Here is a 19,289-nt window from a genome sequence, read left to right as displayed (position 1 = left end):
TGATCCAACTGACCCCTGGCTCCTCGAACTTAGTCTGGCATAACCAACCAAATCACAATTATTGTTAATGTAAAAATATATTTAAATCTTAAAAGTCGTTTGAAAAATACTTACATTGCTATTAAATAATTTACAGAGGTTCAATAAGCTGCAAAAGGTGGTGAAAAGGCAACGTTACAGTACAAAATACACTGTGGCAGTGGGTCTCAAAATGGTAATTTCGAAGGGGAGTTACGAGAGGCTTAGGTTGGCCATGGAGAAGTTCATGGAGGTCAATGGAGTTGATGGTAGTGGTTGGTGGCCGTGGGTGGCAACGTATAGAGGAGATCGGCCAACTTTGAGGAAAATAGGATATGGGAGAGTGAGGGAGAGTGGGGGAAGGTGGAGGTACGGCTGGACCTGGGGAGGCTAGGGAAGACTCACTAGTGTGAAGAGAAAATGATGGTGACGACGGTGAGATGGTGTGGTGGGTCACGGCGACGCTACAGGGAGGAACTCGTGTGTGAAGAGGAGCTGTGTTTGTGTTACTTTAAGGGGAATGAGTGGTTGTCGTGGATTGGGCTTCATAGTGAAGGATGTTGGGAGGTCGCCCGTGGTGTGGTGAAGAGTTGGTGGCGAATGGTGGAGGCACGGTGGCTTGAGACCAAAAACAGAGTTGCGGCTTGAAGCCATGTGTGGGGGAGATGGGTGGTGCAGGATGGGCTGAAAACAAAGGGAAAAGGTCGCCGGCCCGTGGAGAACCAGGTGGGAGGGGTGGTGATGGCTACGCCGGCGTGCAGCGGCACGCTGGAGGGGAAGACGGAACGAACAGGGGAGTAGGAGGGGGTTATCGTGCAGGAGAAAAGCAGAGAAAGAGAATGAGAACAAGAAAAGAGAAGAAGAAGAAAAAGAAAAAAATGAATTTTTCGATTAAAAATAAATAGTTAAAAAAGATATATTATAAGAATCTGACTGCCGCCCCCCAATAATAATGTTGAACGAATGCTTTCTACTCATAAAAAAAAAACCACATATAAATTAGAAGCATATACTTTTGAACAGGAACTAATCACGTTCACAACTCCAAAGGAGTTAAACTCGAAATGCACTTCTACCATCAAAGGGTGGTCGTTTTTTTCCCCTATAAAGATAATGAGTGACAATCAATGGGAATGGAAAATCCCAACAATTATTCTAAATAAGTTTATAACAATTATTCTAAATAAGTTTATAAGAGAGAGAAAACAGAACCAAACAAACAAGAAATTACTTTAATAATTCAGTCTCATATTGTTGGAGGGAGCTATTACACTGCCCACCAGAGTGACTGTTCATTGTCAAGGTGAGCGGTCATCTAGGAGGGACAATATAACCTTTTCCATTGTTGGAAGGACGAGAGCATGAGGCCCATGAAAAAGCAGTGCTTGTAATGCAGCGGAGCAGCAATAGAGTCGACAACCTATAGGATGAGCAAGTCAAGAAAAGATGTTGACTAGATTGGATAGTGGAGCGAGATGGTGGTTGTCTTATAGTATGGTGTGTGAGCATTAGGGGTGTCAAATTGTGTTAATGGGTCGTGTCAAAATATATATATATTATACTATATATATCAACCTTAACCCGACCCATTAAGCTTATCGTGTCAAAATCTTAAACCCTAACACTACCCATTAATATAACGGATTGTGTCGTGTCAACCCGTTTTAACCCATTAGTGAATATTACGAAATATGTTAACACGACACAATACGACCCGTTTCAAACTGTTTATGTAAATGGGTTGAATATACCCAAAATTAACCCGTTTAACCTGATTAAATTTAGTATAATTTTATATAAATTTTAAAATCACAATATTTATAAAAATTATAAAACTAATTACAAGTACAAAATTACAATCTAAACAATAAAAATATTGAGATTGAAATTCTAATAATTTTACTTTTAAGTATAAGGATATAATTGTAACTTTAACATATCATAAAGGGTCAAAATGGGTTGACTCGTTATTAATCCGTTAAGCAATCGTGTCTTAACGGGTCAACCCATTTTGACCCGAACCCGTTAAGACTAAATCATAACCCGCTATTATCGTGTCGTATTCGTATTAGGTTAACGGGGTCGTATAACATAGTGCCACCCCTAGTAAGCATTTTTATAAAAAAATATAACTTAAATATAAAATATTTTTAATTTCAAATTTTTATATAATCATTACAATTTTTAAAAACTCTCAAAAAATATATATATAAAAAAACTATTTTTTCAAGTTTTAAATAAATTATATTTAACAAATTTTTAAAATTATAATATTTTTATTCAATTTTTTTTTTTATCAAAATCTAATAAATCATTTTAAGTCAAATTATTTTATTACTATATATAAATACAGTGAAATATTCTAAACATCAAATGGCTGTAAAACATACGAAGAATCCGGCAAACATGGTAAAATGATGACTAGGGTGGAAGGAAAGGAGAGCCCAAACGACTTTTATTTGGTCGAAAGGGTTGACGCATGGGGCCGACGGGAGGAAAAGTAAAACCCATAAAAAAAGGAAGATACGCAAATCCCTCTGCCAAGCGATATGGATGGGGCCTTGGGGTTGTACCGCTGTGTTTGGGGCGTTGAGGTTGGGGGCAAGAGGGTCTAAAGCCTCACCGTCTAGGACCCTTACGTTTAATTTATCATTAAGCCTTCTAGATTACTAGTTGTCTTAAGAAATATTTGGAAACAATTTTTTATTTTATTTTATCACTTCATTTTTTTTTTTTTTAAATATTATGTAAACACAAGCGCTTATCTCTTTGAATTGAAAAATACTTTTAACTCATCTTATTTCATTTCATTTCATCATTACAATTTTTTAAAATTCTCACACAAAATATAATAAACAATTTAACTTTTTTAAATTTCAATTCAACTTTTTTAAGTCTCAAAATAATTATAATATTAAAAAATAATATTCTAACAATATTTTATTCAATTTTTATCTAAAAATATATCATCGCATCTTACAATCTAAACAACCTCTTAAACTAATCATTAAAAGATTTTCAAACTAATTATTATAATTTTCCCAAAATTTCAAATAAAAAACAAAAAACAAATAAATTTTTTCAAATCTCAAAATAAAAATAATATTACAAAATTAGATCCTAATAATATTAATTTTAACTTTATAATATCTTTTAATCAATTTTTTTTCTTATTTTTCAAAATTTAATAAATATTTAATTCAAACTATTTCACTACTCTAATATTTTAATATTATTCACATAACCCTCGTATATCTTATTTCCTAAGCATCACCATTATATAGCACCTACAATTTATCGATATAAACAAACCGCATTTCGGAGTATCGGGTTGTCAAATCTTATCCGTTTCACTTTTATCCTTAACACGACTCGAGATTGAACTTTTTATCGAGTTGTATTTTATGACATAAAATATTTGAGTGAGTTCAAATTTGTTCACAAGCTGCTTTGTTTTGGTAAAATAGGTTATTATTTTGTATTTTATAATTTTATTTACAAACATTAATAAACAAACTATGACTTTTTGCCAATATCTTAATATATTTATAGATACCACATATTAATGATTATATTCATAAGGATTCAAGTGTTATGCTTAGTATTAGAAATATGATTTCTTCTAATATCTTCAAAATCATGTTTTAATTATTAATATAGACATAATATTAAAAATAATAAATATGAAATTATTCAAAGTTATATGAACTTATATAAGTTTAGCCTGAGTTATATTATTTAATAATTAAATTTAAAATCTTGGGAGCTCAATTCAAATTTGACAAATTAATCTTTTTTAAAAAAAAAAAATAGGAAACAAGAATTTTATTCATATGAGATAAACAATTACAGATAATTATCAAACCAAATGGTTTGGAAACGAAAATTTGGAATAACATCCGACCACATTTCAATGTTATCAACAAGCCATGCATGCCTAGCTAACATATGAGCAACCCTATTCTCCTCTCGACAAACATGAGTAAAACAACATGTTAGAAAGCAAGTCTTAAGGCGTGAAACCTCTGCATACAACACTGCCATAATGGAATGTTATTCTACTGAAGAGACTCCACCAACATCAAATAGTCACTTTCCACAATAATATCTGATATACCCATACTTGAACAGCTTTGTAGTCCTCGACAGATCAATCTTAAGCAACTTGTTGAGTAGTCTTATTTATCTACGACCACTAGTGGCATGTATTTATATTTTATTATACATTTAAAGCATGCAAATTTAAATAAAATTAGACATAGAAAGTTTGTCATATAACATTTAGGGGTATCCAAATAAACTTACAAAATAACATCAAATATTTAATAACTAATGAGTAATGTTAAATAAAATTATAAAGTGTGCTATCGTCGGGCACTTCTTTAAAAAAAAAAAAAAAAAAGTAAAGTCTACTATTAAAAAAAATATTTTTTCATATAAATTTCAAATTTGCTTACCTTTTTTAAAAAGATTTTTGAGAGGTTTGTACACCCTAAAATTCTACAAATCATTTTCTATTACCATTTCTAATAGGGCTAAGCAAAAATATGAAAATCCGACTCCAACCCTGACTCTGCTCCGGCTTCGCTCTCCAAGTCAGAGTCGGAGTAGGAGTTATTTTCTACTAGGAAGTCGGAGTTAGAGTAGGATGCTGAGGAGTTGGTGAATCCAACTTCACTTTGATATTATACATATTTTATCAAAATATGTGTTTTTCTATATATGAATCATATAAATATAAATATAATAACATGTAATAATAATGTATAAACACTAAAACGCATAATAACATGTAATATTGTAATACTAATCTATAATAACATATAACACTAATGGATAAACACTAATATATAAATTTATAATAACATGAAATACTAATGTATAATAATTAAAGTATTGATGATATAGATTTTACATAACTATACCTTACATAGTTAGTTAAACTCAATAATATATTATACTATAATATAATATTATAGTATAATATATATATATATATAGACTAAATTGACTAATAATAGTTTAGTATATGTGAACATCATATTATTTCAATATTACTACCATGTAACACTAAATTACTAATGTATAAATATGTGTAACATGTAATACTAATGTATAAACACTAAAATGCATAATAACATGTAACATTCTAATACTAATGTATAATAACATGTAACACTAATGGATAAACACTAATATATAAATTTATAATAACATGTAATACTAATATATAATAACTAAAGTATTGATGATATAAATTTTATTTAACTATATCTTATAAAGTTATAAAATTAGTTAAACTCAAGTTGTTATAATTTTTTCAGGCACAACTTGGAAGTTGAAACATTTGGAAGTTTGTAACATTTAATTTATTTTAGTTCATTTGTTGAGCATTTAGAAGTTTGTAATTTGGAAGTTTGTAATTTAATTTATTTTGGTGCATTTGAAAGTTTGTAATTTGTTGTTATTGGGAACATTTAATTTCGTAGGTACTTAGAAAATATTGGATTTCTTTCGTTGTCAGAATAGAAATTTAGAAAATGTTTGTTGTAGTAGTGGTAAGTAAAATATTATTATGATGTGTGTGGATGTTTATTGTAGTGATTAGTTGGATGTGAATAATGGATGATGGGAGCACTTGTAACAATAGACTTTCTTTTTATTTTTTATTATTAATTTTTTAAAGCATGTTAGCATGTTATTTGTTTTTAATTTGTTGTATTTTTTGTTATAATCAAAAGTGAATTATTTAGTTTAGATTGTAATTTTTGAAAAAATTAAAATTTAAAAGCCCACACAATTTTTTTTTTTTAAAAAAGTGGGCAAAATATAAAGTTAAAAAATACACCAAAAAAAGTCCAAAATCTGACTATGCTTCGACAAATGAGAGTCGGAGTCAGACGATGACCAAATCAGAATTGGAGTCAGAGGTCGGATTCGACATTCAACAAAGTCGAAGTCAGAGTCAGACTTAGTTGATGCTTAGCCCTAATTTCTGAGAAGTGATATAGCTAACAAAATATCACAAAAAAGTAAATTCGTAATATGACATGACTTCATATGTTACATTAGATCTATTTTACAATTAAAAATAATTAATAATCTAATGTATCATATTAAATTACGTCAATTTATATATTTATTTTTTGAGAAATGTTAGGTAGACTGATAGTCTACTGAGCATTTACATCGATGGGCGTATTTTTTTTTATATATTTTGTTTTCTTTTAATGGTGAAGAAATGAATTAAATTATTTTTTATTTTTAATTTTTTTCTTAAATATTAAAAATGTTTTTCTTTAATGTTTAAGAAAAATTAAAGACAAGTGGTAATCTCAGTTCTGTCTATGGAGCTTTGGTATCTGTAGAATTGCCCTTCGGCTTTTATAAAGGAGTGGGCTACTCGATCACCTTAGTAATAGCTTCTCTCTTTTATAAAAGAGCTGCGCTACAGTCACCGACGTCAGTACACGGAAAACTTTTTCCCGAGAAAAAGTAAAGAAAGTAGAAGCTATATCTACTTATTCCTACTTAATTGCTCCACATCGTGTCATTGCATTTGCAAATTTTCAAGCCCCGGCAAAATTGAGAGGAGCTAAACCGGAGCGGCAATACCATGTGCATAGAGATCTTCTGTTTTTTTATTTTCGTAAATATAGCGTTCTTCTGTTGCCTGTTCGTTTACACAGTGTTCAGGTTTTTTTATTTTTATTTTATAACGACGATAGCGATGTTCTGTTGCCTGTTCATTTACGCATTGTTCAGCTGTTTATTCGATGAAGTTGTTTTGGAGATCCAAACTTCTGATTCTAGTGCTCTTTTCGAAGTCGCAAATCGGTATTGTTACTGTTTTTTTAAAGAAATTATTTGTTCTCGATCATTTAATCTGTTGGGTTGCTGTAAAAGTGCGAGACAAACAAGAGAAAGTAGATATGTGATTATTTCTAGTTCTTCTTCATCGTTTACGAACTCATTGAATTGAAGCATCTTGTTCTTCTCAATCAAGCAAGCAATCTGCCTTTTTTTTTTTTTTTTTTTGTAATAATGATGTATTTTTTTTAAAAACAAACATATTTAAAAGTGTTAAAAAAATAGATATATAAAACAAACACAAAATCAAGGAGCGGGAGATACAGCGGTTGCTGTAGAGCCACCCTTTGTTTATTGATCTTTTGTTCAAACTAATTGGCTGTATTTCAATACGAGATTCTATATTCTTTTTATTTTCTTCTCTTTCCTTCCTGTTTTTTCTACTGATCCAGACAAAGAATATGCTCCTGTAATTCAAGTTTTGTTTTTTAAAACATTGTCCAGGTTTGAAAAGCTTTATGGTGGAAAGGTGTATGTGGGGCTTCGAATACCAGACGCCGACACCGGTTCACGACAGAATGTCGACATGGCTCTTGTTACCGAAGGGTGACATTTTTCGCTTTCTGAACTTTAAAATTTGCTGAATTTTCATCTTATGTTTGGCTGAGGAGAAAATGTTGTAAAAAACCCTGGATATATAGAGGAGTGAAACAAAAGAGAGATTATTAGGAATCTATTTTCTCCGTTTGCTTCCATTTCTTTCTTTTTGTAGATAATCTTTTAATTATATCAGGGACGCAGTGGTGATATCTGTTAAGAATTTATCTGGAACTGTATCCTCTGGAATTGTATCCTTGAAATCCGGTAGCTGGAATTGTGAAAGCGGCAATAAGCACCAAACAGAGCGTCTTCCTGATCCTGTAAGTCACTATTTGAATTCACAATCTTCTTGGTGGATGAATTCACAATCTTCTTGCAGATATAGGACGCTAGAGCTTGTTGTCGTAACTCGTTTAGGGATAATGATTAGGCACTAACTTGTTTGGGATTGCCGGTGATCGTTTCTCTTTAGTGGATGCATCTAATATCTATTACCTAACGCCCCATTTTCATTTAATTCTTTGAATTCCGTGGATAGCTTCATTGTTTGATATTTAGGAGAAATGGCGTCATTCTTATTGATTATTAATAAGTAATTAGTGGTCCAAATGATACATTGCTTTCGGTAGACTCTGTCAATCACTTTAGTTATGGTAGAGCTAAAGAAGCTAATTTCTAGCTTGAAATAAGTAGTGTAGATGCTATACATTGAAATAGTGATGTCACCATATCTTTTTTCATGTAGTATATATTTGATCGAGGGACCTTTTGAGTTCATATTACAGGTTGACCAAAGATGGAATATATGGGAGATGAAAATGAATTAATAAGTTTGGGGAGATGTCTCTTCTGGAAAATAGAAACTAATATGTCAAAAGGGAAACCAAACCACAGAAAACTGAAGGGATGAAATACAAAACCTGACAGATGGCTCAAATTCCCTTAACATATGGACTTTAGTCTGGAAAGAGAACCATGTTGAAGCTGTGAAAAGGCTAATTATAAACAAGAGTTTACTCTTAAGAATTTCAAACACTGAAGGGCTATGATTAACAAAATAATGAAGCTAAGAGAAAGAAATTGAAGACAACGAAATGTCTTACAAAAGTATGGACAAGATGGAACCCTAAACCCATTTCCCAAAGCCATGCTTAAAAACAATATTATTGAGTCCTAGGCGTCCCCATGTTCACTGTGTGATTAAAACAATATCACAATTGAACACGGACTAATGGAACCAAACGGCAAAATGCATTAAAGTTGCACAGATTCATTTCGCAATCAACAAGGATGAAATATGACCCACAGCCCATAACTATGGTCCATATTCTACAATGACAAATTGGTAAAGTGCCCTTGATTTACAAATTTGAACATTAACTAAGTTACTAACACTTGAGAATCTACCAAGATACTCCTCTCTAGACCAAACGCTCAAGCATAAGTCCTATGATATCTGAAAAAACCTTTTAGTTTTAGTAGTTCCATGACCATGAGAATAGGGTTTTTTCCTTTTTCTTTTTTATCTTCTTTGTATTTTTTAATGTTGCCGATAATGAGAATGTTCTTACAACCGGTTCTTTAACTTTTTACATGTCAGGTGATGGAGACTAAAAAACAAGCTTCAATTCTTGAATCATATCTTGAACAGAGAGGAGTTGCTTTACCAGAAGGATATTTTTCCTGCAAAGTTGTACTGCCTAATCCGAACCTCCGGTATACATTGAAACTTCCCCGATGATGCGGTTATTAAGAAGTGATTACAGTTTATATAATTGTATTTGTAATGTGCTTGTATGTTCTTATTGTCAACGTCCTGGAGTTGGTGCTTTTATATTTTGGCTGCAATATGTGGTTTGTGCTTTATTGTGCTATAAGATTGATTAGCCTAGAAAATTGTGAGAAAATATGCTTTCTGTTGGTACTATGCGTTTAATTCGCATTTTTTGAGCTTTTCTGAGAGGATTTTCAGAGGCTTGGACTTTTGGGTGAGGTTCAGACGATGAACATTTGCATTTTCATCTTCTTGTTGTTTTGTTCTAATGGCTTAGTAGATTTGCAAGCTTTTGCTGCTTGCAAAATCATAGCAGAATTCCCAGATGAAGTTTTGTATATGTTTGAAGCTGATCAAAGGGCTTGCAAATGAAGCTCAAATAAGTTAGAATTTAATTCACCGGTTATGACCCATATTTGTTGAGATGTTCTGAAAAGTAAATAGTTGCTTAATTCACTGTTAGTGACTCCATGATTTTCTGCTAATACCAGTTTCTTACTTCATAAATTTTTATTAGTTACGTTATTTTTACTTGTATCATCCCTTCAAGCGATTTTCCCTTCGACGTCATCACTTACAACCAGTGGGTACAACAGAAACCAGAACCTAACAGTATGTTTTCTGGTCGGTTGAATGGTGCCTCTCGCGGTGGTAAAAAAGAGATGCCAGAATCTTTACATCAGAAGCTTAATTTCATCCTTCGCACAGCTCCAATGTGGGATAGGTGTGTTGCTATCCATACCTCATAGATTTGTTGTAATGTTAAATCTGGGTGGTTAATGTTAGAACCATGCTTGCGGCAAATCTTTATTTCAAGTATATGCAGGAGCCGTGTTTGTTTTTTATGCATAACAATAGTTTTTTAATTGGTTAAAAATTCATGTGATGGTGATTGGGAAAGCTGGAAATCAAGATATGTACCCATTACTATGTAAACAAGAAACAGCACTCAATCCAACCATGTATCCATTTTAAGTGCAAGTGTTTTGGTTAAAAGAAGTATTGAAATTTTGAGATGACAGATGTTAGTTTATTACCATACCACTTGGCCTCGTTTGGATAGTCAGATAAGATGAGATGAGAAATCTATGAATGGTAGTGAGATGGTTTGTGAATAGTAGTGAAATATTTTGAATTAAGGTTTTTATTGAATTTTTGGGAAATGAGAGAGAGAAAGTTGAATAAAAATATTGTTAGAATAATCTTTTAATATTATTTTTGTTTTGGGATTTGAAAAAGTTGAAATGTTTTTTGTGTTTATATGGAAGTTTGGGAAATTTGAATGATTAGATGAAAAAGTATGAAAGAGAAATTGAAAAGTGTTTGTGGTCGAGTAGTTCTTGGATGTTGATAGATATGATATGTGATGAGATGAGATGAGATAAAATGAGATGAGACTAGCTGCTTATTAAAACAAGGCCTTAGTTTGCAGATAATTGTTTTGGTGGTTATTGATTCTGTATCATTTTACTGTTCATTGCAAATTTTCATTTCTTTATTTTTGTTATTATATTAAGTTCTTTATTGGTCATAATAGTTCCAAAGCTATTCATCCTGGTTTTTGAGTTTCTTAAGCTCATTTCATCAATGAACAGTGCAGTGGACATAGCATGTTTTTTTAATTTTGGTGCGATGGGGGAGGGTAGCATCCCAACCCAAACAGTCAATGCCAGCTATGGTTGAATAAAAAAGTTAAACAGGTTGATGGGCTCCGGCAAAATCGTAATCTGGGATTGAGATGCTTTTCATCCTATCGCACCTGGCCCTAGTTGCTTCCCCAGACAGAATGAAATCGTCAAAATACTTGGGTCTTGTTTCCTCCACTCCCAACCAATTTATAGATGGTTGTCAAACGGTTTTTCTTATACTTCTGCAGGTTGGAGCTTGAAGGCAACAAATATGTCCTAGGGGAATTTCTGGAATTCAAGGGGGAGCTGGCGGACATCTGGGCTTTGAAAAATATTAAAAGATCAAAAGTCAGTCACCTGATCATCAAAAATATAAGCTTGTTTGGATCAAGTAATTGTTGTGAAAAATGGATGACAATGAATTGAAATATAACACCGAATGAAAAACGATCACACACGCAATCACACACGACACAGGATGTACGTGGTTCGGCAAATTGCCTACGTCCACGGGAGCTGCAGAGGATTTTTATTATTGAGGAATCACACTACAAGATGGGTCACAACACTGTTCATCCACAGTGTTTTCGTAGCTGCTCTGTTACAGACTTAAGAGGCAAAAATCAGATTTATAGTTCAAACGGCGGAATCCCTAAATCGTATGTTCGCTCGAGCGGCGTGTCGAGCGCGCGTCGAGCGAACTTCCCTTCCGCATCCCGCTCGAGCCCACTGTCGAGCTGACGTCGAGCGTTCGACTCTGCCTGATTTCGCTCGAGCGGCCAATGCCTCCGCTCGAGCGAACTCCTCCTGCTCGAGCTCACTGTCGAGCCAACATCGAGCGTTCGACTCTGCCTGACTTCGCTCGAGCGGCCAATGCCTCCGCTCGAGCGGTGTGGACCAGACTCCACAGCACTCAACAGTAATTTCCTAATCATCTGTTGCTGAATTTACTTATTTTCTGTACAGTTATGCTTTAGTATTGAAATCACATGTTTTTGAGGAACCGTAATTTTATACATCATGATTAAAATTAGGGTTTGTAATTCAGAGATATTGAAGTTTAAATTTAATTGTTTGGCCAATTTTGCATGCTCTTTAGCCCTAAATCACGTCAACAGTTAATATATGCTCTTTAGTCCCCACCTCATACAACCTTCATACGAATTGAAGTTACCATTTGCCAATTTCAGCCCTCCAAGTTTTGTACTCGCCTCGGGATTATAGGAGTGAAGGGACTTCAGATTCCGAGTGGAAGAAAGTTACTGTAAGATCGAGTACTGAGGTTTTCTTTCGGCTTGAGAATTCAACCAAAGTCCGCAAATCCAAGCTCTCTTCCATCATCTCCTTGTCGCTGACTGCTTAAAGCCTCTGCTGATTAATCCAGGTCGGGAAAGTTGACTTTATTACGCTACCCTTGAATTTCTATTTTCTTGTAAATTCTTAGTTATGGTTTATGCTATGAACGTATATGGTGTTGTATATATTGCAGTGAAGATGGAATTTAAGGTGCATTGGTCATTCGGGATAGAAATTTTAAAGAATGGAAATGAATGAACAAGTTGGAGTGTTTGGTGCATTTACTCAAGTATAATAAATACATATTGATAAATCCATTTAATAATTACTCAATAATGTTAAAGTAGTGGTATCATTTGTGCATCATGTTAAACTAAAATATATTTTTTTTGGAAAAAGCCCTTTGCCGCCTGGGGTTGACCGCATGGGTTGACCGCTGAGCAAAAATTTTTTTTTTTTTTACTTAATGATTAAGAAAGTGATTTTAAATGTATTGATGTATTTTTTTTTCACTTAATGATTAAGAAAGTGATTAAAAAAATGTGAAATGAAAAATGAAAAAAAAAAAAAAAAAACGCTGGGCGTACCGCCCGGCGGTACATTTGGGGCGGCATAGTAGCCGGACCCATTTTTTTTTTTTTTTGTAACTCATAGAAGTTATCTTGTATTTGTAACAATATGCTAACATGATTTTCTTTATGATAAACTATATATATGTTACTTCTATTTTATGACTATCTATAAATTTCAGCTACCAATTTTAAATTTATAAAAATATGCATTTGATTGTGCCTTTTGCAATTTCTAATGAAGATTTCTTACCAATAAAAAAAGAAAATTTCATATATATAAATAGGTTTATATTACAACTTTGATGGGTAAAAAAAATCGAGTTTATACAAGTTTCACTCGTTTGAATAATTAATTTAAATTTGTGGTCAAACTTGATTATTAGAGTTTACATGAGTCTTGATTTATTTACAATTTTTTGTTAGGAAATTATGCTGTTTTAATAAATACTTCTCCATCAAGTGGAAATGTTTTAAAGCCCTATTTTCTCATGATATGATAAAAGTTCCTTTCCAAAGTGAATAGGTACAAAATATTAATGTAGGTATACAAAAGCATCAAATTTCACACCTTAAAATCATCATTCTCTAATGCACTTTAGTGAAGAAAATCTGGATACTTGTGATATTAATCTAGATTCCCTCTTGTAGCCATAGGGATATTTTTTATTTTAAATAGATAAAAATAACTTCTTATTATTATTTTTTAATTATGTCTTAATCTTTTGACGTACTTATTTATTTAATTATCTTTTGCTTATATTATTAGATATTATTTTAGGTCAAAATGCTATAATTCACTCTTTCCTTTTTTCTTTTTCATTCATTCATTCATTTATTATTTCTCTCTCAATTTATACTTGTAATCGGCCTGTGGACACTATATTGGCGTTGACTTGTGAGGTTTTAATTAATTAATAGCCAAAATTAATGAATTTGCTTATTTGAAAAATGTTACCGATACTGATGCTGATGCTTTACCGAAGAAACTGACCGATAAGTGCAATGCATTTTTTCCCCCCCTTTTCTTTCAATCATTTTTTATATATCTTTAAATATTTTTAAAAAAATTAATTTACTAATTGTCACTTCTTTAATCATTAAGTAAAAAAATAAAATAAAAAATTCAATATGTCATTTTTATTTATCACTTTTATGGATTCAACTATTACAATTTTCTTTGAAAAATTATCTTTTGGACAATACTCCGAGTAGGTTAAAAATAGAGGTACATGGCTATTAGTTTTCTTATGCCCCGTTTGGATTGAGAGTATATCTTATCTCATCTCATTTTATTATTATAATTTTTTAAAATTTTTATTCAAAATATAATAAATAATTCAATTTTTTCAAATCTTAAAATAATAATAATATTAAAAAATAATATTATAATAATATTTAATTTAATTTTTAACTGTCATTTAAAATTATTTCATCTCATTTCACTATCGAAACCGTACCAAATTTCTATTAATACTTATTAAAAGTGTATATACTGCAAGTTATTTTATATATGTAAGTTGATGTGATAGGTTATCGTATTAGTGATCTATTTGTTTATAGTTTTAAAAAATAAACTTGTAAATATATTTATTATTTTCCCTTTCAAACATTAATGGGAAATTTCATTCATCAATTTTCTATATTTAATCTGAAATACTAACTTAATTTCCATCCTATAAACGACATGGACTCTCTTTGGAAGCAATCTAAGAAAAAGTCATGGGAATAAATATACAATTGTGGGAGTAATTCTTGTAAACCTTTGAAATTAGCCTGAAACAGAAATAGAGAGAGAGAGAGAGAGAGAGAGAGAGAGAGAGAGAGAAACACATGATGGCATCTTCATTGTGAGGCTGCAATCAAACAAACTGAGGGCCACGTTTAGAAACCCACCATTAATTTGTTCAGTTTATTGTTGCTTATCCTCTGCTGATAGACTTTTGTATCCTCCAAGCTGAATTAAAACAAAAATAACATAATTAAGAAAAAGATTAAGAAAAATTATTTTAAATATGTTATTTTCTATGTTTGAGTAACGTGCTTAAAATAATCAAACATAGCAATCATAGGGCATTGGAGGCATACGCATACTGCGTCTCGAAATAGAGATCTCCTAGAATTCTCTTTGAAAACAATCATTTTATCTTACTAGAAAGGAATTAACAGTACTCATGTTGATATATTTTCAGGGCAAAATCCAAGAAAAGAGACTCAAGGTCTTGAAATTAATACAAGCTAGTCATTTGCTAACCTTGGAGGAGGCGAAGATTTGGAGGGTGGCAATAACATGTGAGCAAGCTTAAGGGCATCTTTGTTGGAAGTGATGACTTGGTTGAAGCACAAGTATCTTCCATATGCTGACGTGTCTTCAAAGACGCATACGTGGGCATCCACGATGAGCCTGAGATCAACGGTTACGAATACACCATCTTCGTACATCTCAGCTGCTCCTTTCAAATAAGGGTTTGTGATTGTAAGATCAGAACCCATGAGGAGCCCTCCGTTTATGGAGACCATGTTTACGCCTCTATCCATGGCCAGAGCCCATGCTGTCTTCTCGGCTAGGGTCTTTGCTAGAGCATGCCACAGCTGATCATATTCATGATTTTTTCTATTTATTAACTCATCCAAAGAATTCAGAGAAAATTGGATTGATTCACACAACAAAATGATGTTATTTAATTAAGGTTATGACTAATTATATGACTAATTATAACCATAATTAGAGTTTCTAATTTAATTTTAAAATATCGAGTAAGAGATACAGGCGTGGCAAGTTAAAGTAATTCTTACTTTAAATATATAAATATTACAACTATAAAGAGATTCTATAAAAATAAACTAACAAACTGATATAGTTTCATATGTTAGTTTGTAAATTTAATAATAAAAATAATTTTATAATTTAATGTACCACATCAAATTATGTTAGTTTGTAAATTTACTTTTATAAAATGATTAAGACATTTCTAAAAAGAATAAATAACGAGGACTAAAAAGGAAAAACCGAAAACTTAGTGAACGTACAAAATTAGTAAAAATGTAGAGCTCAAGCTGGATCATTCATTGGAATAATAATAACTAAAAGATTGGTAAAAATGAATGCTAAAGGGACCCGTACCTTGAACTTTCTACAAAGATTAATGTCGCTCCAATGTGTTTCATCAAAATCAGAGAGCATGGAATTACGGGCATCTCTCCATATAACAGCAGTGACAGAAGAGGTAAACACCACTTTGTCTATGCTCTCCGTTTGTGCACACGCTTCCAACACATTATGAGCTGCTCTTACTTCCTCCTCTGCCATTAATTCCTGCACCAAACACTTCCACTTGTTCATTCATTTCCATATGTAGACTACAGCTACCTATATACCTGTTTCTTTACTCTCTCTCTCTCTCTCTCTCTCTCTCTCTCTCTCTCTCATTTGGAGTTTTTAACCTAATTCATCAACTATTATCTATATATCATGTACGGCTTATATATACTCCTAACATTTTTATAGATATCACTTCTTCATATTTAATTGCAGCATCGTTTAGAGCATCAAAATACAAAAAAAGAGATTGATATATGAAATAGACTCTACATGATTACGTATTGTCGACGTTCGAGTGAATTTTTTGAACAATATTAAATATTCAATAAATACAGTAAAACTGAATTCATATGTCTATTTCTCAGCTTCTACTCAATTAGTCACAAAAAAGAATAAGCAAGTAATAATGAAGCATACATCATAAGTGGGCTGGTCCGGGGGAGGCTCAAAGCAGTAAAATAAGCCAGAGCATCCCTTCAAGGCATCCATTATGCTGTGGTAGTCCAAATGATCTGAATGAAAAACCCTTAATTTCTTATGATCACCAGCTACCCCTTCCAATGATTGCATCAATATTTCACCTGATGATCATCACCCACAAACAGACGAAAAAATTATTTGTCATTTTCCTCGTACAGCATAAATAAATACTTGAAAAAAGATATCTTGTAAGAATCTGACAGCAGACCCCCCAATAATAATGTTGAACAGATGCTTTCTACTCATAAAAAACAAAAACCACATATAAATCAGAACAAAAATTTTACGTGTAGTGATTTTTATGCACTCTTTTGTACACTTTAGTGATATGATTGGTTGGATATTAAAAAACAAATAATCCAACCAATCATATCAGTAAAGTGCACAAAGAACACGCAAAAGTGACAGTATTATATGTAACATTGCTCAAATCAGAATTAAGCATGTGAATATCACACATAAAATATTGGACTTTGAGGAAAGAAAAGATCAGGTAGCATAATCGAAGAAGAAGAAAGACGAACCATGGTTTTGGACTGCAGCGTGGACGGTGTAGCCTCGATGCAAGAGGCGTTGTACGAGGGCGGATCCCAGGCGACCAGACGCGTCCATGACGCAGACTGTCTTCGAGCTTTGGTTGAAAGAAGAAGGTGGAGCCATGGGAGATGGTGCTAGCTAGCTAGGTCCTATATATACGTAGCCTGCAGAGAGGAGACGAAGAGAGAGCGAGCTAGGAGGAGGAGGGAAGAACCCCAAGACGAAGAAAACGAAATGAGGTGTGTTTTGTATTTATAAGGGAAAGAAGAAAAAAAGGGTAAAAGAGAGGAGCATTGAAAGAGTGTGGTTAGCAGATGGTTGGGAAGGTGGTAGTTAAGGATAGGAAAGGAGAGGAGAAAGAGATCAGATCAGAGAGATTGGTATTATTAATATATTTATAGCTTGATAGGCTTCACGAAAAAGAGAGTTTGATGGGAACTCTAGACCCCAAAACGCACGTAAATGCATTGCTCACTTCATTTGGGATTTATATAGTTTTCCATTTATATATAATTGAGAGAAAGAGAGAGAGACGTAGGAACGGTGTTAAATAGCAAAGGATGACCAGGAATATGCTTAGCTAGCTAGCGGCACCCATTGGCGTATAATTCAAGTGAAAAGGACAAGACTACGTTGAAAGGTCAACCATTTTGTCGTTTTTGAGAACTTTGCATTTAAAAGGTGGGGGCGTTGTTCTGCATTGTGAAGAAGACGATGCATGTCATTTTAAAAAATTGATATTTGTGATAAAATCTTTTTAATAAAAAAGATTATTTACGGTAAAAATAGATTATTTTAACTAAAATTAATTATTTTTTTAAAATAATTAATCATAAATAAATAATTTTCCTCTCTTACTTTGCATTTACATTATGTTTCTGGTGGTATTACTATTACTTATGATCTAGGCAGTACTTGTCCAGGACGGCAACTTTTCAAAAATTGTTTGCTTATAAATAATTAGAGAATAGAAAATTTTAAACTAAGTTTACATGTTAAGAAGCCACGTGTACTTCCCTTTCAAGATGGAATTGAGTCCTCATAATAGCCCTTAACCGGCCATGAAAACAAAATGAGACAAAACCGTTGGACAAGCTGGATAATGAAGTCAAGCTGCACCGAAGGGGGATCAATGCATGGGAGGCTGCAGGCCAATGTGAAACTGGATTGGATTGAGAGAGATGGGCGATGGGGATCATGCCAATTGTCATGGATGTAGACTCTTCAGATCAGTTCTTGCTTGAACGTCTTTGACTCTTTGGGTTAAAGATCAAGGAGATGGGTAGATAGATATATAAAGTGAGTTTTACGGTCTTTATGACAATCATTTTATATGTATATTTCTTCTTCTGCACTAAATCCTAGGTGTCGGGTGATTTAAATATGGGAGCTGCTGCTGGGACGATAAACAACCGAAGCTAGGGTTCTAACCGTAAATGCAATTGTTTTATTTTTCTCCCTTTTATTTCAATCATTTTTATATATATTTAAATATTTTTAAAAAATAAAAAAATAATAATTTATTAATAATTACTTCTTTAATTATTAAATAAAAAATCAATCGATCTATTTTATCCATAAAATTTATCGATTCAAATAGTATTTTTTTAAAATATAAAATTATTCATATTAAAGCAAAAACCAAACAAAAAACTGAAGACCTAGCCCACGTAGAATAGCAGTCTCAACTTTCGTATTTGGTGTGGCCCAAGTCCATCTATCCATCGACCCATCAATGGCTAATTGGCAACGGTACCATTTTATATCTCCCTTGACTGATCTGTTGCATCTCTTCGCGAGTAACTAATATTAGATACAATCATATATTATGTAAATATTATATATTATTATTGTAAAATAGTAAAATTTATTATTAAATTTTTTTAAATGAATTTTATATTTATTCAATTTTTTAAAATGAAATGCGCGGTTCTTACTCTATAACTTTAAATATAATTTCTTGTAATGCTATACCCTCTGCATATTGATAAAATTGAAAATCCAATTAGCAAAAAGGTAACCAAGTAAAACAAGTAGAGGGACTAATTATATATTGACTTAAACCCTTTTAACAATACGTACATTAATGCAAGTAATCATGAAGGACCCCTCAAGATGTTAGAGAGTCTTGCGGAGGAGGTTTAATTTGTACAAAAATAACTGAAGAATAAATTGGAAAGTGAAGCTCATGCGTACGTTTGATGATCTCTTTGTGCGATATATTGGAGATCGATCTATGACTGAATTGTCATTGC

General features: G+C 32.5%; 2 protein-coding genes across 2 annotated transcripts; one reads left to right on the top strand and one right to left on the bottom strand.

Annotated features, from left to right (window-relative positions):
• The first annotated feature begins 211 nt into the window (after positions 1 to 211).
• On the top strand, positions 212 to 12,406 carry LOC122312590. The gene is made up of 8 exons (XM_043127234.1): positions 212 to 387; positions 6,784 to 6,855; positions 7,333 to 7,434; positions 7,622 to 7,748; positions 9,029 to 9,144; positions 9,720 to 9,926; positions 11,079 to 11,221; positions 12,021 to 12,406. The coding sequence occupies exons 1-8, from the start codon at positions 212 to 214 to the stop codon at positions 12,191 to 12,193; spliced, it is 1,116 nt and encodes a 371-aa protein (XP_042983168.1). The 3' UTR covers positions 12,194 to 12,406.
• A 1,917-nt stretch (positions 12,407 to 14,323) lies between these two features.
• LOC122312949 (cinnamoyl-CoA reductase-like SNL6) lies at positions 14,324 to 17,289 on the bottom strand. The gene is made up of 5 exons (XM_043127625.1): positions 17,022 to 17,289; positions 16,435 to 16,598; positions 15,820 to 16,011; positions 14,950 to 15,287; positions 14,324 to 14,652 (listed from the first exon to the last, which is right to left on the bottom strand). The coding sequence occupies exons 1-5, from the start codon at positions 17,155 to 17,157 to the stop codon at positions 14,580 to 14,582; spliced, it is 903 nt and encodes a 300-aa protein (XP_042983559.1). The 5' UTR covers positions 17,158 to 17,289; the 3' UTR covers positions 14,324 to 14,579.
• Positions 17,290 to 19,289: the final 2,000 nt, after the last annotated feature.

The sequence above is a fragment of the Carya illinoinensis genome, chromosome 6 (genome assembly GCF_018687715.1).
Source record: "Carya illinoinensis cultivar Pawnee chromosome 6, C.illinoinensisPawnee_v1, whole genome shotgun sequence".
Taxonomy (NCBI): domain Eukaryota; kingdom Viridiplantae; phylum Streptophyta; class Magnoliopsida; order Fagales; family Juglandaceae; genus Carya; species Carya illinoinensis.
This window is presented reverse-complemented; position numbering and strand designations above follow the sequence as displayed.

Bases quoted from the DNA above. Each gene is read 5' to 3' on its own strand.
- LOC122312590 (XM_043127234.1), top strand. From the start codon at position 212: ATGGTAATTTCGAAGGGGAGTTACGAGAGGCTTAGGTTGGCCATGGAG. The intron at 9,145-9,719 runs GTATACATTGAA...AATTTTTATTAG, and splicing joins CTGCCTAATCCGAACCTCCG to TTACGTTATTTTTACTTGTA. The intron at 11,222-12,020 runs GTAATTGTTGTG...TGCCAATTTCAG, and splicing joins TATAAGCTTGTTTGGATCAA to CCCTCCAAGTTTTGTACTCG.
- LOC122312949 (XM_043127625.1), bottom strand. From the start codon at position 17,157: ATGGCTCCACCTTCTTCTTTCAACCAAAGCTCGAAGACAGTCTGCGTC. The intron at 16,599-17,021 runs GTTCGTCTTTCT...GATGATCATCAG, and splicing joins CGCTGCAGTCCAAAACCATG to GTGAAATATTGATGCAATCA. The intron at 14,653-14,949 runs GTTAGCAAATGA...GTTTTAATTCAG, and splicing joins AAATCTTCGCCTCCTCCAAG to CTTGGAGGATACAAAAGTCT.